Source organism: Haematobia irritans, chromosome 1 (assembly GCF_050003625.1).
Source record: "Haematobia irritans isolate KBUSLIRL chromosome 1, ASM5000362v1, whole genome shotgun sequence".
Taxonomy (NCBI): Eukaryota; Metazoa; Arthropoda; class Insecta; order Diptera; family Muscidae; genus Haematobia; species Haematobia irritans.
The window spans coordinates 267,307,707-267,330,689 of record NC_134397.1 but is presented as its reverse complement, the minus strand read 5'-3'; the positions used below and the strand labels follow the sequence as shown (position 1 = coordinate 267,330,689).

The following is a 22,983-nucleotide window of genomic DNA, read 5'->3' as shown; positions in this document are numbered from 1 at the left end:
AAAAACTTACCTGTTTCACATATGTCTATTATTTAAATCTACCCTTTAATTGTTTTCTTGTCAGAATTAAACGATTAGTTCCATTGTTGATTTCTTTTGATTTTATTTTTGGTATTAAAAAAAACAGATCCTTTATTTGACATCATCTTATCGTTTCTCAGAAATTTTCCATTTGTAAATTGTAAAAGAGCAGGTAGTTAACTTATCCCTATAGAATAAAAGAAAGTAATTCAAGTGTCTCAACACCACCACCTTCACTCATAATCTCAACGAAATGCTATTGTCTGACCTTTACATTTCTTTGTTGTTTGGCATTGCAACCTTTTTTTGGGTTTTTAATTTCCAACAGACGATAACATCATGCAGCACTTCAATGATGCCAACCAATGAAAGTCCCAAAAATAAACCGGCTATGCCACCATAGGATACTGAAGAAATTGAGAAAAAGATAAATAAAAGACCATGAAATGTAATATGGGTAGAGATAACTGTGTTTTGTGAAATTGTGGAAAATTTTGAAAATTTTCCTATACCTTACCAATTAAATCCAAGAGTGTAAAGCAAAGACTCGATCGATAGGAAAATAATGTGTCGTGCTGATATTGAACCTGTAGATCAATGTAGTCTGTACCTCGTGATGTAGTTACCCCATGGTCTGTATTCACTGTTGTTCGATATTGTATGTAATTGCAATTGGGGTAACATTTACAGTCCCAAGACTGGGGAGGACCGTCTTCTTCATTTTCTTGAATAATATTTCCAGTTGAGAGAATGGTATCTGAAATGAATATAGTCTACGACATTAATGATTTTCCTTCCTTAGGAAAGGTTAGGTATTTTATTTTTTTTTTATTTCACAATACGTTGAAACCACCGTATCTCAATCTGATTTGATTTACGTCGACTCGGTTTACGTAGTTTCGATTTACGTCGTCAATTTTTTTGTTCTATCCAACTTCGATTTACGTCGTCGATTTGCAAACTTAATCAGAAACGCCTTCCATAAGTGAAATAAGTACCAACGTTGATGACATCGAAACATTTATTTCTGAAATTCTTACCGAAAATTCGTCGAATTCTGATTGATATTGCATATATAACGCAATTGTCGAAGTGACGATTTTTTGTTTTGTATGTATACAACCTAACAGGTTTTTCATTTGTTGATGAACTTAATTTTTCGACCCTAGTATTTTTGAATAATGAATTGTTATTTTTATACCCTCCACCATAGGATGGTGGTTTGTCATTCCATTTGTAACACATCGAAATATTGCTCTAAGACCCCATAAAGTATATATATTCTGGGTCGTGGTGAAATTCTGAGTCGATCTAAGCATGTCCGTCCTTCCGTCGGTCTGTTGAAATCACGCTAACTTCCGAACGAAGCTAGCTATCGGCTTGAAACTTGGCACAAGTAGTTGTTATTGATGTACTAGGTCGAATAGTATTGAAAATGGGCCATATCTGACCACGTTTACGTATAGCCCCCATATACACCGATCCCCAGAATTCACCACCAGAGCCTCTTGGAGGAGCAAATTTCATCCGATCAGGTTGAAATTAGGTACATGGTGTACGTATATGGTCTCTAACAATCATGCAAAAACTCGTCCATATCGGTCCATAATTACATAAAGCCCCCATATAAACCGAGCCTCTTGGAGGAGCAAAATTCATCCGATCCGGTTGAAATTCGGTACGTGGTGTATGATCTCTAATAATCATGCAACAATTGGTCCGTATCAGGTTGGCTGATAAGTCCCCGGTGTAACAAAGAAAAACACTTTTTTTTGTCAAAATTCGTTTTTATTATTCAACATGGTTCGCTTCAAGAGCGATACAACGATTATAACGACCTTCCAATTTTTTGATACCATTTTGGTAGTACTCCTTCGGTTTAGCCTCAAAATAGGACTCAGTTGCGGCGATCACCTCTTCATTGCAGCCACATTTTTTCCCTGCGAGCATCCTTTTGAGGTCTGAGAACAAGAAAAAGTCGCTGGGGGCCAGATCTGGAGAATACGGTGGGTGGGGAAGCAATTCGAAGCCCAATTCATGAATTTTTGACATTGTCCTCAATGACTTGTGGCACGGTGCGTTGTCTTGGTGGAACAACACTTTTTTCTTCTTCATATGGGGCCGTTTTGCCGCGATTTCGACCTTCAAACGCTCCAATAACGCCATATAATAGTCACTGTTGATGGTTTTTCCCTTCTCAAGATAATCGATAAATATTATTCCATGCGAATCCCAAAAAACAGAGGCCATTATTTTGCCGGCGGACTTTTGAGTCTTTCCACGCTTCGGAGACGGTTCACCGGTCGCTGTCCACTCAGCCGACTGTCGATTGGACTCAGGAGTGTAGTGATGGAGCCATGTTTCAGCCATTGTCACATATCGACGGAAAAACTCGGGTGTATTACGAGTTAACAGCTGCAAACACCGCTCAGAATCATCAACACGTTGTTGTTTTTGGTCAAATGTGAGCTCGCGCGGCACCCATTTTGCACAGAGCTTCCGCATATCCAAATATTGACGTTCCTTTTATATCTTCAAGGCCTCTGCTATCTCGATCAACTTCATTTTACGGTCATTCAAAATCATTTTGTGGATTTTTTTGATGTTTTCGTCGGTAACCACCTCTTTCGGGCGTCCACTGCGTTCACCGTCCTCCGTGCTCATTTCACCACGCTTGAATTTTGCATACCAATCAATTATTGTTGATTTCCCTGGGGCAGAGTACGGAAAGTCATTATCAAGCCAAGTTTTTCCTTCCACCGTATTTTTCCCCTTCAGAAAACAGTATTTTATCAACACGAAATTCCTTTTTTTCCATTTTTTTCACAATAACAAAAGTTGCTTCACAAAAGACGCTCTATCTCACAAATTAATTGACTTACAGACAACTTTTGACACGAATCATTTGAAGGTTAGTACTATATAAAAATAATATGCATTTAATACTATGTGTCAGACCGGGGACTTAAATATCAGCCAACCTGTTATACGACATTAATGATTTTCCTTCCTTAGGAAAGGTTAGGTATTTTATTTTTTTTTTTATTTCACAATACGGTGAAACTACCGTATCTCAATCTGATTTGATTTACGTCGCCTCGGTTTACGTTGTTTCGATTTACGTCGTTTTTTTTGTTCCATCCAACTTCGATTTACGTCGTCGATTTGCAAACTTTATCAGAAACGCCTTCCATAAGTGAAATATGTACCTACGTTGATGACATCCAAACATTTATTTCTGAAATTCTTACTGAAAATTTGTCGAATTCTGATTGATATTGCATATATAACGCAATTGTCGAAGTGACGATTTTTTGTTTTGTATGTATACAACGTAACGGTTTTTCACTTGTTGATGAACTTAATTTTTAGACCCTGGTGTTTTTGAATAATGACTTGTTATTTGTATACCCTCCACCATAGGATGGGGGTATATTAACTTTGCCATTCCATTGGTAACACATCGAAATATTGCTCTAAGACCCCATAAAGTATATATATTCTGGGTCGTGGTGAAATTCTGAGTCGATCTAAGCATGTCCGTCCGTCCGTCGGTTGAAATCTTGCTAACTTCCGAACGAAGCCAGCTATTGACTTGAAACTTGGCACAAGTAGTTGTTATTGATGTACTAGGTCGGATGGTATTGAAAATGGGCCATATCGGACCACGTTTACGTATAGCCCCCATATACACCGATCCCCAGAATTCAACACCAGATCCTCTTGGAGGAGCAAATTTCATCCGATCAGGTTGAAATTTGGTACGTGGTGTACGTATATGGTCTCTAACAACCATGCAAAAACTCGTCCATATCGGTCCATAATTATATATAGCCCCCATATAAACCGAGCCTCTTGGAGGAGCAAAATTCATCCGATCCGGTTGAAATTTGGTACGTGGTGTTAGTATATGGTCTCTAACAACCATCAACAAATTGGTCCTTATCGGTTCATAATTATATATAGCCCCCATATGAACTGATACCCAGATTTGACCTCCGAAGCTTCTTGGAGCAGCAAAATTCAACCGATCCGGTTGAAATTTGGTACGTGGTGTTAGTATATGGTATCTAACAACCATTAACAAATTGGTCCTTATCGGTTCATAATTATATATAGCCCCTATATGAACTAATACCCAGATTTGACCTCCGAAGCTTCTTGGAGCAGCAAAATTCATCCGATCCGGTTGAAATTTGGTGTGTGATGTTAGTATATGACCTCTAACAACCATACAAAAATTGGTCCATATCGGTCCATAATTATATATAGCCCCCATATAAACCGATCGCCAGATTTGACCTCCGGAGCCTCTTGGAAGAGCAAAATTCATCCGATCCGGTTGAAATTCGGTACGTGGTGTAAGCATATGATCTCTAATAATCATGCAACAATTGGTCCGTATCGGTCCCTAATTATTTATAGACCCCATAACAGATCAACAGATAATTATCGCTATAGCCATCAGCGCATAAGCAGCACATACAGCCAATCTGTTATATTTATAAAGCATAGTATTCGTCGCCTACGAGCCGATGTAAAGAAACATTATTTAACAGAAACGTATCTTTAGTTGGCCACATACTACTGTATTACCTACCTCTATATTTGTAAATGCATTTCAAGTTGGAAACCCTGCAGATTGGCATTACAGCGGGTTGTATCGTAGCATTTTTGGTGGCCACCGGAAAGAAATATGTGCAATTACAATGTCTCTCAATAAACTCCATGCGGCAATTTCGGATGCAATTACTACGACTTTTACCCAGAAGTTTCAACTCACTCTAAAATTCAGGTAATAAAGGCATTTTCACAAAATCTATTTGTTTTTAAATAACTAAGGTATTTAAGGTGAACTCACGGTAAAATAACAATGCCTTAGTTCCGGTTTTACCGAATGAATATCCGAATCTGCAGTAAAACGTAGAGGGTTAACTGTAATAACTACACGTTCACTATCCATGTAGTTGATATCTGATGAACCAATCTCTTTCGGATCATGGACCATAGCCTTCAAAAACCAAAATTGTAAAAATTAATATATTACACAAACTTTTATGCACAGCACTTACCGCCACTCTTTCATAGTACTGACCAAAGGATCCTCGTTTTAGAATGGCTCTCAATCCAGTTTGTAAACCTGATTCAGCTACAACCCATGGCCAGGATGGTACGGGATTCTTAAAGAAAAATTGAAAAATATGTCGGGTTGAGTTAGTCGGCAACGAATTATTTTGATGTTTAGCAATTGCAAGAATTGGAAGAGGACAAAATCAACATTTTCGACAAGAGAGATGCCAAACCCAAGAGTCAAGCATGATCTTAAGCCCTTGTTTGCTTAGTTGAACCGTTTAAATGTGGCTATTCGACTGAAACGATCAAATAGGCAAGGCCAAGTCATCTTGCTCCATGACGACGCTATTGGGGCGCTGCCAAAAGCTCGAGTGGGATCGTGCACCCACCGACTATCACCTTTCCTGGCGAAAAGTCATAAAGAAGGATTTGGTAACGGGAATGTTTCTATTTCTACTAAAATAAAGATAATTTGTTCAACATTCTAGCTTACCTCTACCAATATTGAATTGAATGAATAACAGACACCTCTGTAAGTATGCAGTTTTCGAAATATACTACAACAGGATATTTTTGCTCTCTTCCAAGTACACTCGGCAAATATGTCTTCACATTCAAAGGATAAAAAATACAACAAGCGATTCAATTCGGCAGGGGCAAGTGTGTCTCTTAATATATCGATTTTATAGTCTTGAGTCTCAACCTGCAGACCAGAGGCCAAAGTTTCTAAAAAATGTTGTACGTTTAACGTTTGATTGGGATGATAAGACGGTGTTGTGGCCATTCGAAATGTCTCGATGTCCATATTTTCCATATTTGGCCACATAAGCTCATTTAAGGTGTTCAGCAACATGTGTAGCTCATGCAACTCTTTATCTGTCTTTCGTTGTTGTGTTGGCAATTTAAGAAATGATGTTGCCTCCTGTTCCAAGCGTAAAAGATTTAATCCTCTGACTGGACATATTGTAATGGCCGGAAATGGTATTTCCGAAACATGTACATCCGTACGTTCGATCACGGTTTGTACCCAGGTATAAAAATAGCGACGTGAAGACAATATACACACATAGGCTGCACAGATGGTGGCCACAACTATAATGAAAGCTCGAATGAATCTGAAAATGTGGACATTAAGAGGAAAAGACCATTAAAGAGTTTTACTTTGTAAAAAACATAACAAGTATATACGCCCGAATGTTCGTCATGCCGAATCTTCAAGGCCCTGTGCAATGAAAAACATATGTTCGAAGGTAGTCTACCTCAGTGGTAGAGATCATACGGTTCTCATTGTGCAGCATAATGCATCTATGTGCTGGGCACCTGGACATTATGACAGTATAGGGAGAAGTATACAGACTTGCTAGCGGCACAAATAAATCACCCCGGACGATTTACCCCGCTTTCTTTGTACATTGACTGAATCAATGGGAATGGAAGGGAAGTTGGACTTATTCTGCGGGCTGTGAGCAATGGTAATAGTAACACAGGTATACTAAAAGCAATCCTTAGAAAGGAGGTGAAGCCGTTAATAGTAATCATAACAGGACTCAATATTCTGGGAAAACACAGATGGTGTCGGGAATCTGAGAAATTTATCTTTAAGTGTTCAGCATTATCTTCTGTATTCTTGATTCTTTATACACTGGGTCCTTATTTCATTTAGACTATTACCGATTAGCGAAACTCTAGGTTGCGGAGCATTTTTTTCAAAAAGGCCCCCGGGTGGACAACCTAGATTGAACTGAGGACCTTACACATATATGATGCAATTGACCTGGACAGAATGAAAAGTCACGAAAAGGAACAGAAAAGGAGTTTAGGAAACTCCAATATGGTCTAAGTCGATTCTAAATCCATTTACAACGGATTAGTGTCAAACTTCCCACGCTTAAATTCTATGACGAATAACTTTATTTTTGAATTTAATGGATCAAAATGCTTGTGAACAATAAAATGAACTGTCACTGGAATAATTCAATCAGTTGTCAGACCATCGATTTACATAATGTCCGAGAAAATAAAATGGTTTCGACTATCTCTACATAATTTAAATCACAGTGAAACTCTGACCTCTGGTGGTCATATCGATCTGAATCGCGTAAAATATATATATATGGAAGATATGTCTAAACCTGAACTAGCATACTTGACGACACTACTAAATGTACGCTTTGTACAAAAACTAAAGCAAATTAACATGAACCTGTGGCATCGGGAACCATATAAGTGCATATTGGGCGGAAATATTAAAGGGTGATACGGTCAAAATTTGGTCAATATAAACTTGACGTATTTCTTTCAATTTAAAAAAAACTGAACACCCCTCATTTTGAAGGTGTGTGTGTGTAGAATGTTGCTCTTATTTTGATTTTGGAATTCACTCTTCAGTTGTCAAAATGCCGTCCAAGCAAGAAGAGCAGCGTATCAAAATTTTGCTCGCGCATCGCGAAAATCCGAGCTATTCGCACGCAAAGCTGGCAAAATCGCTAAAAGTTGCCAAATCCACCGTTACAAATGTAATTAAAGTGTTTGGGGAACGTTTGTCGACAGCCAGGAATTCTGGATCGGGGGGAAATCGAAAACCGGAAGCCGCTGACACGACAAAGAGAGTTGCCGGTAGTTTCAAGCGAAACCCTAACCTCTCTCTCCGAGATGCCGCAAATAAGCTGGGTGTATCGTCTACAACCGTGCATCGAGCCAAAAAACGAGCCGGACTATCGAGTTACAAGAAGGTAGTGACTTCAAATCGCGATGATAAACAAAATACAACGGCCAAAGCGCGATCCCGGAGGCTGTACACGACGATGCTGACGAAGTTTGCGTGGTAATGGACGACGAAACCTACGTCAAAGCCGACTACAAGCAGCTTCCGGGACAGGAGTTTTATACGGCAAAAGGAAGGGGAAAGGTAGCAGATATTTTCAAGCACATAAAACTGTCAAAGTTCGCAAAGAAATATCTGGTTTGGCAAGCCATATGTACCTGTGGCTTGAAAAGCAGTATTTTCATAGCTTCCGGGACTGTCAACCAAGAAATTTACGTGAAAGAGTGTTTGAATAAACGTCTGCTACCTTTCCTGAAGAAAGACGGTTGTTCCGTACTGTTTTGGCCGGATTTGGCATCTTGCCATTACGGTAAAAAGGCCATGGAGTGGTACGCCGCCAACAACGTGCAGGTGGTTCCCAAGGACAAGAACCCTCCCAACACGCCAGAGCTCCGCCCAATTGAGAAATACTGGGCTATTGTCAAGCGGAACCTAAAGAAGACCAAAAAAACTGCTAAGGACGAGCAGCAGTTCAAGGCAAACTGGCTTTCTGCGGCGAAAAAGGTGGACAAGGTGGCTGTACAAAATCTGATGGCAGGTGTCAAGCGTGAGGCCCAGCAATTCGGATTTGGAAAAGCGAAATTAGTATTTTTCCTGAATTTTATACTAATTGAACTTAAAAAAGAAATTTAATTTGATTTTTTAAATAAACGATTTCACCGATTTACACGCGTTTTCCCTTGACCAAATTTTGACCGTATCACCCATTAATCAAATTTTGAACTGGGGTATAACAAAATCAATAGGGGCGAAAGCAAACGGTGTTGTCTTTACAGGGGGTTTCGTCAACATTGTGGTAACACCATAAAATGTTGTACCTTTTGTATGTATCACTTTTTTCCTAAACGAAATCAGCATTGTCATATCACAGTGGTGAACTTCTCTCTTGTCACTGACATCTTCCCGATTCTATGTTTTGCTCAATGACAAGGAACCTCCTCTTTATAGCCGAGTCCGAACGGCGTTCCACATTGCCTTTTTAAACTTCAGCATGAGAGGGCATCGCAAAGAAATTTTATGGTGTTTGGTAGAAACGGGGATTGATTGAATCCTTGATCCTTTTTATGCAAGGCGGGCGAGGTGAAGTATGATGGCACATACTTTCTTCCAGTTTGTCAAAAAATGTATCGGCACACTGTTCTAGCAATTATTGCTATATGGTTTAGATCTAAATTTATTGCTTAAATAAAGGGTGATTCTTTTGAGGTTAGGATTTTCATGCATTAGTATTTGACAGATCACGTGGGATTTCAGACATGGTGTCAAAGAGAAAGATGCTCAGTATGCTTTGACATTTCATCATGAATAGACTTACTAACGAGCAACGCTTGCAAATCATTGAATTTTATTACCAAAATCAGTGTTCGGTTCGAAATGTGTTTATCGACAAATTTTGTTCAGCGATGAGGCTCATTTCTGGTTGAATGGCTACGTAAATAAGCAAAATTGCCGCATTTGGAGTGAAGAGCAACCAGAAGCCGTTCAAGAACTGCCCATGCATCCCGAAAAATGCACTGTTTGGTGTGGTTTGTACGCTGGTGGAATCATTGGACCGTATTTTTTCAAAGATGCTGTTGGACGCAACGTTACGGTGAATGGCGATCGCTATCGTTCGATGCTAACAAACTTTTTGTTGCCAAAAATGGAAGAACTGAACTTGGTTGCCATGTGGTTTCAACAAGATGGCGCTACATGCCACACAGTTCGCGATTCTATGGCCATTTTGAGGGAAAACTTCGGAGAACAATTCATCTCAAGAAATGGACCGGTAAGTTGGCCACCAAGATCATGCGATTTGACGCCTTTAGACTATTTTTTGTGGGGCTACGTCAAGTCTAAAGTCTACAGAAATAAGCCAGCAACTATTCCAGCTTTGGAAGACAACATTTCCGAAGAAATTCGGGCTATTCCGGCCGAAATGCTCGAAAAAGTTGCCCAAAATTGGACTTTCCGAATGGACCACCTAAGACGCAGCCGCGGTCAACATTTAAATGAAATTATCTTCAAAAAGTAAATGTCATGGACCAATCTAACGTTTCAAATAAAGAACCGATGAGATTTTGCAAATTTTATGCGTTTTTTTTTTAAAAAAGTTATCAAGCTCTTAACAAATCACCCTTTAGTATAAAATAAGTGTGAAACACGCGCAACTTTCTAGATTGTTTTGTGGCAATGTACAAAAGGTACGTTGTTTTTTAATCAATTTTTTCAATACATGATCTTTTATCATAGCATAGATAGAAAAATTTATGAACTAAATTTTTCTATTTTCTAAATATCTATCACTCCAAAGTAGCACTCACTTAGCTTTGTATGAGGTATTTGATGCCAAATAATATATCACTCCTTTATTAGTGCAACGTATACAGATTGCTCCTGTCGCTGCTACATTATTTTCATTTGCCTTTGACGAAGAAACATTTTGTTCGAAGGACTCATTGTAATTTTTCACTTCCCGTAATTGTTTCTCTGAGTTAAGACTATCACAAGTTGCTTTGTTCGTGATGACTTTGTTTTCCGCCAAAGCCATTGTAATTATTCCGTACAAATTTGCGACAATTAATAGATGAAGCCATTTAACGTACGATTACTGCAATAGTTTGTTTAATGTAACTAATTTATATATGCGGATATAACTGGGAGGGTTTTCCAAACTTTATTGATTGGCAAATGTTATCACGATTAACAGAAAATCCAACTTAGAGATATGGAAAATAGAGGGTGACGTCGTAAATGGATTCACAGTAGCTGGTTAACATTGACTATGAATTATGTGTGAATTTGCTAAGAGGGGGATAATTGATTGGTAACTGATTTACGATAAGCCAATTAATGAGATTATATTTCAACATAGTTTATCCATTAATAATAGATGAACGTTCATGATATAGTTCACAATATAGGAAGGCGGAAATTAGTTTAATTCCTTAATACATTTGGCAAAACCTGTTTATATCATATGTGCATATGTTGACATTAGGAAAATAGAAAAGAAATGGGTTATATTCGGCATGGCCAAAACTCGTGGAACTCATGGAATTGAATAAGGCTATGTAGTATTGAATCATATATGATCTAAGATTACCATTTAACAATTAAAATATCTGGAAGTCAACTTAATGTTCTACTTAGAAACTAATTGAAGATACCTTGTAATGAAATACTTTGTTTTCATTTATATAATTTTATATTAGAAGGCGTGGCACTTTTTTGGTGGAAAAAATATGTATATTGAATACGACATATTTTTTTCATTCTCTCTGTGAACCTTTATTCAATAAAGACGTTAGAACTATTTTTTGGATATCGAGCGCGTTCTTTGGTTTACGATTCCTGGATATTCTCAACAAAATCACTAAATGGACTGACGAGAATGTACAAATCCGATACATATGTCTTCTCGCCAGTTTGAACGTCATTTCTTCTGACTACATAAAAAAGTCTGTTTCTATTTGAAACATCTGATATACATCCAAGAATGGTTATACAAATCATGGTTATCCTATATCGTGCGCGTTCTTTGGCTTTCGATTCCTGGACATTCTCAACAAAATCAGTAGTTTGTCCACTAAATGGAGCTGACGAGAATGTACAAGTCCGATACATAAGTCTTCTCGCCAGTTTGAACGTCATTTCTTCTGTACACATAAAAAAATTCTCTTTCTATTTGAAACATCTGATATACATCCAAGAATGGTTATACAAATCATGGTTATCCTACATCGAAAGTTTCTAGTAAAAACAGAAATTATTTACTTTATGCGAAAGCAAATTCTAGTTCGTTTATGTAAGTGAAGGTCTATATGGTTGATGTATCATAACTTGCAGGTAGATCTCTTTAACCGAGTCATCAATAATGTGTTAATACTATATATATCGTTGATGACTCGTTATCCCGATGGAAGGCGAAACCCATTTTGTTAATATGTTCTAGCCTTTATTTTCTATTGCCTGTTTCAATATCATCAAATATTGACTATATCATGGAGAATCAATCTATCGACCATGATGGATGATTACTTTTCGATCCCACCAAACACTAAATATAATTTCGATTGATAAAAGAATGTTGAAATTTTTACGCGTCAATTCTTCGGCCTGAATAATAGCGTGGATGAAAATACCAAAAACAAAAAGAATACATAACCTAACTTACCCATATAACGAACCTTATTTTTAATTCCTTGGCGATGTCACGGTTTTGGTCAGCTTTTCCATTATGTTATTTCATCGACCATAGATACGCAGAAAAAAAAATAGTTTCAATAACGAAATTAATTTAATTAAAATGTCTTCAATCACACAAATGATAGTATCAATTATCAAAGTCAATTAAAAAATTAATTGTTCCAATTAAACAATTAATTGATACAATTAATTTTTGTGTTTGATATTTGTTTCAAAAACTTTGTTAAACCAATTAATTTTTTAATTGAATATTTTTTAAAAATCAATTAATATTTAAATTAGAAAAATTTCGGTGTTATTTTTTTCTGTATAGGTACAGCTCTCGCTTCAAACTTTCTAGAACGAAAGCGAGCGAACCACGTATTTTCATCTTGAGTGGTATTTTTCTTTTTTTTTACAAAATTTAATGCAAAGCTTAACATATTTCTTCAATATTACAACTTAAATTTAGCGGTTAGGGTAGGTTAGGTTAGGTGGCAGCCCGGTGTATCAAGCTCACTTAGACTATTCAGTCCATTGTGATACCACATTGGTGAACTTCTCTCTTATCACTGAGTGCTGCCCGATTCCATGTTAAGCTCAATGACAAGGGACCTTCTTTTTATAGCCGAGTCCGAACGGCGTTCCACATTGCAGTGAAACTACTTAGAGAAGCTTTTGAAACCCTCAGAAATGTCACCAGCATTACTGAGGTGGGATAATCCATCGCTGAAAAACTTTTTGGTGTTCGGTCGAAGCAGGAATCGAACCCACGACCTTGTGAATGCAAGGCGGACATGCTAACCATTGCACCACGGTGGCTCCCTAGCGGTTAGGGTATAATAATTATGCAAAAAATTGGGCCGACAAAAATATTGGTTCTGGGGTCTAAGCCCAGAATATATACCGATCGACTCATAATCACCTGCTCAGTCGATCTAGCCTTTGTTGTCCATCCGGTTGGTCTTGTATTCGTTGTTCACAAGATTACTGTCGCAATTATTAACCGATTTTGGAATTAAAAACAAAAAATTGGTTAACATTTAGATAAAGTTCCCATATATTGCACCTATTTACAAACCGATTGTGCCTTAATTTAATACAAATGAATTTTTTTTATAGTAACCTTCCAAAATTCGACTATGAAACCATTATCGTTAATAAATAAGGTGGGCATAGTTGTATAGATCATAATGAAATGGACACCGTTCTTACTCAAATCTTTTATAGCACCTGCTAAAAATCATCGAAAGTTGTTCAGATTTAGATATAGCTCCCATATATATGTATCGCCATATTTACCCATATTTGGCTTAAAATAGCTACAGCTCTCGAATACACATATTGCCCGATTTTCAGAAATTTGTCTATATTACTCACACTAATTGAGCGATTTCCTCTTTTTTTATAATGCACTCAATTTTAGTTGTATTATAATTCTATGGGTGTAAAATCAAGTGTAGTTCCTAGTTGTGTTACAAGATTTGCATGAATTTTATGCAAACTATCAGACATATGACCCTATTTTTCTGATCTGTTATCCGATGTCACACAAAATTTATATAAGACACCCTTGAAAAATATCTTCATATAGTACCAAATTTAGATATAGTTCCCATATATATGTTTCACCAAATTATCAAGAAACGTTTTATAATACCCTCATGTAGTAACTTTGCTTTACCTCTTAGATTTGAAATTATCAGACATATTGGTTCAGATTTAGATAAAACTCCACTAAAAATTTGAACTGCTTAATTTTCTAAAATAAGGACATATATAGAGGTGAGAAGCATGAGATTTAGGTTTATCTCCCTAACTTAATACCGATCAAACGCTTACGTTTACAAATTCAGGTGGCGTACGTTTACAAATTCAGGTGGGTATGATATAGTTGACGTCGCCCGACTTTCTACTATACTCACTTGAAACAGCTTTTCAACTTCTCCAAATTTAAGTCTTTAGTTAGGCGAAGCTTCAGGCTCCATATAGATGAATCCAATACAATCTCTACAAAATACGAACAGACTATCCAATATTTGGATTTTGAACGAAATGTGTTCATAACTTTAAAATAATAATATGTAATATGTTTTTATAAGATAGTAATCGTATTATTTTCTCTTTAGAATAATTTTATTCGGAACATTTAAAGACAATCAATATAGAAGAATCAAATTAAATATTTATAGTATAATGTGTATATATCAGATTGTTGAAAGATTTCCTGACTTCACCAATGATTATGTTTTTGCTGTGGACGTTTATGCATAAACGATAATTTACTATGTGTAGTCGTTCTCTCATCATAATCTTCATTAAGGGTGTCCCTAATGCCCATGGCCCATTTCATTCTCAAAGTGTGAATACGTTCCTTCAATACGGTATAGTAGTTGTTGTCATATAAATATAAAGCCAAGCCGAAGGTAAGGTAGTACAACAATTCCACCGCACTAACCATTGAAGCACCCAGACAAAGTCCGAAAATGCCACCAAAATTAGCTGAAAAATTATTTTATATTTTAGATTACATATTGCAAATAAAACTTAGTATTACCTATTAAGTCAATGCTGGTGAATTCCAAACTAGTGCGATATTTTATAACCACTTCTGATTGATAGTGAACATCAACTTTGTAAAACTGATCTATAGTGGAGCTAGAAAAAAATGTATTTTATAAGGAATTGTTCGGAAATTTCGCCATCTGAATATAAAGAAAACAAATATTACAACGATTAGTTTATATTATGGGCTATATGATATGTATACAGTGTGCAACCAATTCGTGATGGAATTCAAGCGTAACAACTATTGACCATCGTTAAAGCCCTCCAGCATTTACATTTGAATAAATCTTTTGTTTCTTTTATTGTTGCTAGTTACGGTGCCAACTGACAGTTCTATTGTAAATCTTTATATTTTTAAGTTTATATGTACCTAGAAAGTTTTGACATACTAGCGATATTTGTGTTGTTTACAGCAACTTAAAGGCTTCATTCCGACCAAAAAATGAAATTAATTTCGTATGATTATTTTGTACAATTTTCGACGTGGGTTAACTTAAAAAGTGTGCATCGATTAATTTGATACAATTTTTCGTGATGAAGCTCCATCAAGGACGAGTGTTTATCGCTGGAATGGTGAATTGAAACGAGATTTTTGTTCGGGAAAACATTGATGCTATGCGCTAACTGATATTGCTAGATCGTTATCGTGAGATTAAGACAACCTTAGGCATTAGTTGACCTTCAAAAAATTTGTTCGTGTTTGATCCCAAAGATGTTTCAAGATGGGCTAAATCCAACTTGATCGCGCACGAAACACTTCCAAGCAAATGATCGCTTGATTTTTCGAAAAAAAAAACTGGACATGTGGAAAACGCTTTACTAGAAGAACGCAGAATAGGGAAAACTAAATGCCGAAGACGGACCACTCTTTACCATGACAATGTGAGCTGTCACACATCGGCTCAAACAAGAAACAACTGTAATAACAGCAGAAATGATCTGGAAAGTGAAGGCCGGATTTTATTCAAATCAGAGTGGTAGTAAATTTGCTCGTGAGCTGGGCATATCGCGTGAACGCATACAACATATATTCAAAGTTGAGCTTGGATTAAAGCCATTGCTGTTCCAAAAAAGCAATAGTTCACCGATGCACAAAAAAGTTAGGATGGAAAGGCACGAACTTGATTCGCTTGTACGAAATTATCTCGTTACCGAATTTGGTATTATTCGTCGAGAACCCATTACAAATTGAGTAGTTTTTGAACAAATAAAATTATATAGTTTACTTGTCAAAGAGATCAGATGAAAGTTGACTCCTTCGATTGGTAATGGTGTGGGTCGCCTTAAATTGAAATTGAAGTAAGTTTCATTTCGAATGAAAAAGCTTGCATTTGATTTTAAAAATGATTCATTGATGTGAAAATGCAGAAATGAGATTTGTAATCTCCTCTCCTTTTTAGAGTTTTTCATGTTCTCCGAAATGCTTTTCGATTCGAAATTTTATTGATAAAGGGCTTCTTTTTCACAGCCCAGTCCAAACGGAATATTTTCCAATAAGAAAAGACGGAGAAATACTCATATATACCACTAGCAGTAATTAGAAGTGATGAACATCCTCGAAAAAAAAGACTTCCTCGATGAAGGCTAGCACTCATGGTACGGAATAAAGTGGCGAAAGAAAATTTGCAAAACGTGGCATCTGTCTGTATTGGCAAAAATTGTGTAAATTTAGCGAATAGTTGCAACCATTCAGAGGTGATTAATATTTGTGAGCCACTGTGGTGCAATGGTTAACATACCAGCCTTGCATACGAAATGCCAGAGAAGTTCACCAATGTGGTATCACAATGGACTGAATAGTCTAAGTGAGCCTGATACATCGGGCTACCACCTAACCTAACCTACGAAAGGCCATGGGTTCAATACTATATTCGACCGAACACCAGAAAGTTTTTCAGCGGTGGATTATCCCCCCTCAGTAATGTTTTGCGATACTTCTACATAACACCGCAATGTGAAACGCCGTTCGACTGAACTATAGAATGGGCTACACATAGAATCGGACAGCATTCATTGATAAAAGATAAGTTCACCACTTGTGGTATCACAATAATCTAAGTGAGCCTAAATTAACGTGTTATCACTATACTTAACTTTACCAATATTTGTGTAAATACGATATTAAATTAATTTTACTTAGCGTTTGAATTTAAGGGTAACGTGGTGAGAGATGTGTAGTATTCCACAATATTGCAAGGAATTAAACATGAGCAGGTCATTCCAGGTTTAGCAGAACTAAAATAAGCATCCTCCTCCGATCGTTTGTCGTAGCTGAAAATGTCTGAAAGACGTAATCCGAATTTAATTGACATATTGAGTTAGTTGAGTTTAGTTAATTTACCATTATTCTTTGCCAAACAACGAAAATGTGAAGGACGACATTGCTCCGCTAGAAATGTTCAATTGGAAGACAAGTAAAATAATTATCCAATTACACATATATAAACATACCCGAAGCATCTGCAGTTAGAAAGAACAAAGGTAGAGTACAATTGCAATATTTTCTTAGATGTTGTTCGTGACAAACATTTAGACAATTGTCCATTATTAGATTTCTATCAATTTTCATTTGTGATTTGAAGTCGTAGTTGGGCAAGGCATTCTCATCATCAAAGAAACAATGACGTTGTTCTTGAGGCAAAGAGCGTATATCCTTGGAGCTTTCGGTAACTTCTGGGCGGACTATGACATAGGTCTCGGTGTCGGGAGAAATTGTATAACCACTACTGTATAATTGCTCAGGGCGTTTTATTAAAATCTGCAATATATATTTTGTAACACAAACCATTCGCTTTCCATGACGGGATACTTAAACAAATATCTTACCATTATGGTATCATCAACTTTGGAATTTGGCCTCTTCATATCTTCGGATAATCTGATTTGAAATATTAAACCTGAACCTTGGCCAGCTTTAGAATTGTGATAAGGATAATATTTAGTTCCTGCGATTTCCTGCAATTATTCCAAATATAATTGGCCAAAAAATTCCATTATGTTATGTTTCTCTTCACCTTACCTTCAAGACCAAAGATTCCGGTGACACAACCGAATTAAATACAAAACAGTAACCCAATTCTGTGCGCTCCATTATGAAAAAGGAACAACAATTGAAAGGCACACGCCTCCAGGAACATTCTCCATTCACAAATATATCCTCACAGCGTAGAGACATAAACTTTGTCAGGTTGCTCACATCAATGTCATCCAACAGTTCCAAATTGATGTCATCCATTTCGGCAAAACTTTCAAATTGCCCAAACGACAGTGATTCCATTCTCTCCACAAAAGTGGTGAACACCTCGATTAGGTTTGGCTCTGCTGCCTGCGGCAAAAATTCTGCTTTGGCAGCTTCAAATTTTCTCCAGTTAATGCGATTATTGGGACAAACGCCAACAGCCGGAAAAGGTATTTGAAAAACCGGATATTGTGAATTTTCCACAACAGTTTGGAGTTTTTGTGCTGAATATCGTTCAGACAACATACCGTAGGCAATGCACGTTAAAGTTACAGAAGTTATAACCAAGGCACTCCAAATTAATCTAGCAAAATGGAACGGAATGGTAAAAGATATGTGATCAATCGTTGATTTATTTGTTTATTTATTTGTAAACCTAACACAACAAGAACTAAATATTATCAGATATGTGCTAAGATAATTTGCATATTAAACAATAAAAATGACAATCAGTGGATTTTATAAACTAAATATTAAATTATAACTATATATCTATTATGAAAATTAATATTAATTGAAAATTTTAATCAACAATTTTAGTTAACTCCTTTTTAAATATAGAAACGTTGCTAATTGTTTGGATATGGTGAGGTAGATTGTTCCATAGACGTATGGTTGGAATAAAAAATTGTCTTTCAGATTTTAGACTTTAAAATTTTGTTTGTATAATCTTCTTTCCTCTGTTTGATCTGGCAAATGATAACTTTTCATATAGATTTCCAGGTTCTTTGGTATAAATTAGTTTGTGTAGGAATACTATGTTTTTATATTTCAGCAAGTTTTCATGATTCTTTCATGTTTCTTCTTGTTAAATACATATCGCGTAATATTGTTGTAGGTAGTTTTTAATTTAGTAAAATCGGCGTAGCTACAATTAGAAAATATTTCAGCACCATAAAGTAATGTTGGTATTAGATATGTTTTGGCAAGTAGCATTCGAATTTCGAAAGGTGTTGCTGATTGAACGAGATTTCTTAACATCCCGTACACTTTCCCAGCTACTGAGTTAATGTGATTAGACCAATTAAGTTTTTCAATGACTATTATTCCAAGGTTAGTAGATGAGGGCACATAGTGTTGCCATTTAGCTTTACTTCACGATCGGGTATAGTACAAACTCGTTTACTTATTATTATGCATTTGGATTTATTTGGATTAATGCTGAGTCCATTATTCATTATTCATTAGTCTTTTTGGTCCGTGTAGATTTGACTTCTGGAACCTCTTGGAGTATCAGCTTCAATCCTTACAACCATGCAAAGATTGTCCATAATTAAATATAACTCCCATTTAAATCTATTTGACTTTCAGAGTCTGTTACCAGCCGATAAAAAACTTATGATATCTAATCTGTCTTTTTCATACCCGCCACCATACAATATAAATTTGACATTCCATATGTAACACATCGAAATATCGATTTCCTACTACATAAAGGAAAATTCATTATTGATCAAGAAGAAACTTTAACACGACATAACCATTTTATGTCCGTCTGTCTACTGTAGTCACGCTACGGCCTTCAATAATGTCGTTATTGTCCTGAAATTTGGCACAGAATCGTATTTTCTCAAGTTCGAAGATGAGCTATATCAGTTCAGGATTTGTACCCATCAAAAACTGTGTAAGCACTAGTGATTCTTCCAGTAATACCGGTAATCAAAAACTTACTACTTGTAGTATTACCTGGGGGAGAGTAGTACAAGACCGAGAATACGAAACTAACTTATAAGAGAGAATAAAATCTATAAATAACACGTTGGCTGATAAGTCGCCGGTCTAACAAAGAAAAACACATTTTTTTTGTCAAAATTCGTTTTTATTATTCAAGGGAACTTCAAGAGCGATACAACGATTATAACGACCTTCCAATTTTTTGATACCACTTTGGTAGTACTCCTTCGGTTTTGCCTCAAAATAGGCCTCAGTTTCGGCGATCACCTCTTCATTGCAGCCAAATTTTTTCCCTGCGAGCATCCTTTTGATGTCTGAGAACAAGAAAAAGTCGCTGGGGCCAGATCTGGAGAATACGGTGGGTGGGGAAGCAATTCGAAGCCCAATTCATGAATTTTTGCCATCGTCCTCAATGACTTGTGGCACGGTGCGTTGTGGAACAACACTTTTTTCTTCTTCATATGGGGCCGTTTTGCCGCGATTTCGACCTTCAAACGCTCCAATAACGCCATATAATAGTCACTGTTGATGGGTTTTCCCTTCTCAAGATAATCGATAAAAATTATTCCATGCGCATCCCAAAAAAACAGAGGCCATTACTTTGCCAGCGGACTTTTGAGTCTTTCTACGCTTCGGAGACGGTTCACCAGTCGGTTTACCAGTCCACTCAGCCGACTGTCGATTGGACTCAGGAGTGTAGTGATGGAGCCATCATCCATTGTCACATATCGACGGAAAAACTCGGGTGTATTACGAGTTAACAGATGCAAACACCGCTCAGAATCATGAACACGTTGTTGTTTTTGGTCAAATGTGAGCTCGCGCGGCACCCATTTTGCACAGAGCTTTCGCATATTCAAATACTGATGAATGACATGACCAACAAGTTCTTTTGATATCTTTAAGGCCTCTGCTATCGCGATCAACTTCACTTTACGGTCATTCAAAATCATTTTGTGGATTTTTTTGATGTTTTAGTCGATAAACAGTATTTTATCATAACACGAAATTCCTTTTTTCCATTTTTTCACAATAACAAAAGTTGCTTCACAAAAGACGCTCTATCTCACAAACTAATTGACTTACAGACGTCAAATTTTGACACGAATCATTGGTACTATATAAAAATAATATGCATTTAATACTAGCGACGCCATCTATGTGTCAGACCGGGGACTTATCAGCCAACCTGTTATTTGACCTCCGGAGCCTCTTGGAGGAGCAAAATTCAGACGATCCGGTTGAAATTTGGTGCATTTCGCTAGTGTATGGCCGATAACAACCATGCCAAAATTGGTCCGTATCGATCTATGTTATATAGCCCCCACATAAACCGATCCCCAATCACAGAAAAATCACAATTGCCACTCGAGCCAAAAATAATGTATTAAAATTGTATTGCCGTAGAAAATTTTGTCAAAATGTAATATTTCTATAGAAAATGTCGTCAAAATTTTATTTCAATAGAAAATTTTTTCAACGTTTTATGTATTTACGAAATTTTGTCAAAATGTTATTTCTATAGAAAATTTTGTCAGAATTCTATTTCTGTAGAAAATTTTGTCAAAATGTTATTTTTATAGCAAATGCTTAATCCTCCAAAACATCAAGAATTCTACCAATTTGCCAAACAGTAAAAAAATCTGCCAATTTTGCTAGACTCGTGTTCATAATTGTATATAGTCCCCATATAAACCGACCCCCATATTTCAATTCTGGTTCTATAATTACCGCACAAAAGTTCATATCGGTTCGTAATTATTTCTTCCCTGTATATATGTATGTATATCGGTCAAGAACTGAATATATACGTATTTAATCGACCTTTCTTTTGTCTACTATATATCCCGCATGGACTAACTCACAATTTAGAAGATGATAAGAAGTGTGCTTGCCATCGGCCGCAACCCAAGTAATTTAATTGTGGATAACCGTCTTTAGTAGAAGTTTCTACGCAATCCATGGTGGAGGGTACATAAGATTCGGCCTGGCCGAACTTACGGCCGTATACACTTGTTTTTACGTGTTTTTTGTTTAAATGATTTTACGATTTTAATACAAGTATGGATTGCAGAAAAGTTTGCGTGAAACACATTTCCCCCTTATTTTATTCAATATTTTATAATAAGAGATAATATTATCCTATTTACCTACCTTTCAATACTGCGTAAGGTTGGATCGTAAATGTAGCGAACTCCATGAATGGTAGATTTTTCACAATATTGCTGCCAATACAAACGTAAAAGATCCATCAATGTTTTCGTCTGACCCTCCTGAACCATTTTGGTTGACTCCTTTTTGGGTGTTAACAAAACATCCTTTCTGAGGGAATTCTTTTTGAGATTTGTATGCCAAATCATGTTGAACGATGAATAGAAGAAATGCAACTGAACGAATGCTAAATAACATTTTCTCTAAGGATTTTTGAATCCTTTCACCATCGCCGTCTGTCCATACGTCTTAATGTGAAAATAATAGTAGCTGTTAGAGCTGTAGATTGAACTTTTCCAGTTAGATGCATGGGGGAGGTTTTGCTCGATAAAGCAAAACTTGTGAATTACTGGTATTTGAAACTTGAAAGCAAACTTTTCGCTTATGGTTGAGTTGTTACAGTGAGCGATAGAGTGGGAGCTTACTTCAATAAAACTATCATGCAATTACAAATTTGAAAGAAACTTTACCAAAAAGATGACATATTTAGAATTGTTCACTTGCATTCGTTAGTTGAATCAGTTTTGTTGGGCCACCTGTTTTGGAGTTACACCTATTCATTGTTCATGCTTGATGAAGAAATTTCGATGCCACATTTGTTTTGAGGTTGTTAAGTAGAGGAAATTGAGAACATAAGTTTGTGAATACTAGAGGATATGGTTTTGTGAGAATGTAAGGATTGAGGAAGGTATCAAACCTTTGTTTGAGACTTCTGTTTTAACTGAATTAAAAAAATAGCAAAAAAAGATTTCGATTTGTTGTTGCATTAGTATAGTAACAAACCAAATTCAACGAAAAATAGATAATATTAAGGTGTTGCAGTTATAGGAAAAAATGAAACACAGCGATGGTGAAATAAAGTTCAATTTGGGAAGAATAATTCGACTATGTAATTTCCATAAGAATTTAGCATATATAGGTAAGTACTATGTTCGCTTTTCGCATTGAAATTTTCGCGGTTATTTTATTAACACGGTTCAATATAAAGTAGATAAATAAACTCAATTGATGTGCAGTTTCTTCTTCCTCTAGATTTCGACAATACTTTCAAGGAATATGCTTGTTATCATTTATAATTTTATTATTTCTGGAAAAGTAATCGCGAAAATAAAGAGATTTTTAACTCGAAAACGGAATATAGTACCTACCTTATGATCCAAAATGATAATATGTAAAGACACTTTTTATTTCAGAATTTTTATTATAA

The 22,983-nt window shown here is 36.3% G+C and overlaps 2 protein-coding genes across 2 annotated transcripts; both read right to left on the bottom strand.

Annotated features, from left to right (window-relative positions):
- Window positions 1-291: 291 nt before the first annotated feature.
- On the bottom strand, window positions 292-10,448 carry ppk30 (pickpocket 30). The gene is made up of 7 exons (XM_075307637.1): window positions 10,222-10,448; window positions 5,588-6,209; window positions 5,094-5,201; window positions 4,883-5,032; window positions 4,622-4,805; window positions 539-778; window positions 292-428 (listed from the first exon to the last, which is right to left on the bottom strand). Exons 1-7 carry the CDS (start codon window positions 10,446-10,448, stop codon window positions 292-294), a joined length of 1,668 nt encoding a protein of 555 aa, XP_075163752.1.
- A 3,870-nt stretch (window positions 10,449-14,318) lies between these two features.
- On the bottom strand, window positions 14,319-21,925 carry ppk20 (pickpocket 20). The gene is made up of 8 exons (XM_075307628.1): window positions 21,720-21,925; window positions 17,673-18,195; window positions 17,480-17,608; window positions 17,105-17,411; window positions 16,995-17,042; window positions 16,790-16,934; window positions 14,643-14,743; window positions 14,319-14,587 (listed from the first exon to the last, which is right to left on the bottom strand). The coding sequence occupies exons 1-8, from the start codon at window positions 21,923-21,925 to the stop codon at window positions 14,319-14,321; spliced, it is 1,728 nt and encodes a 575-aa protein (XP_075163743.1).
- Window positions 21,926-22,983: the final 1,058 nt, after the last annotated feature.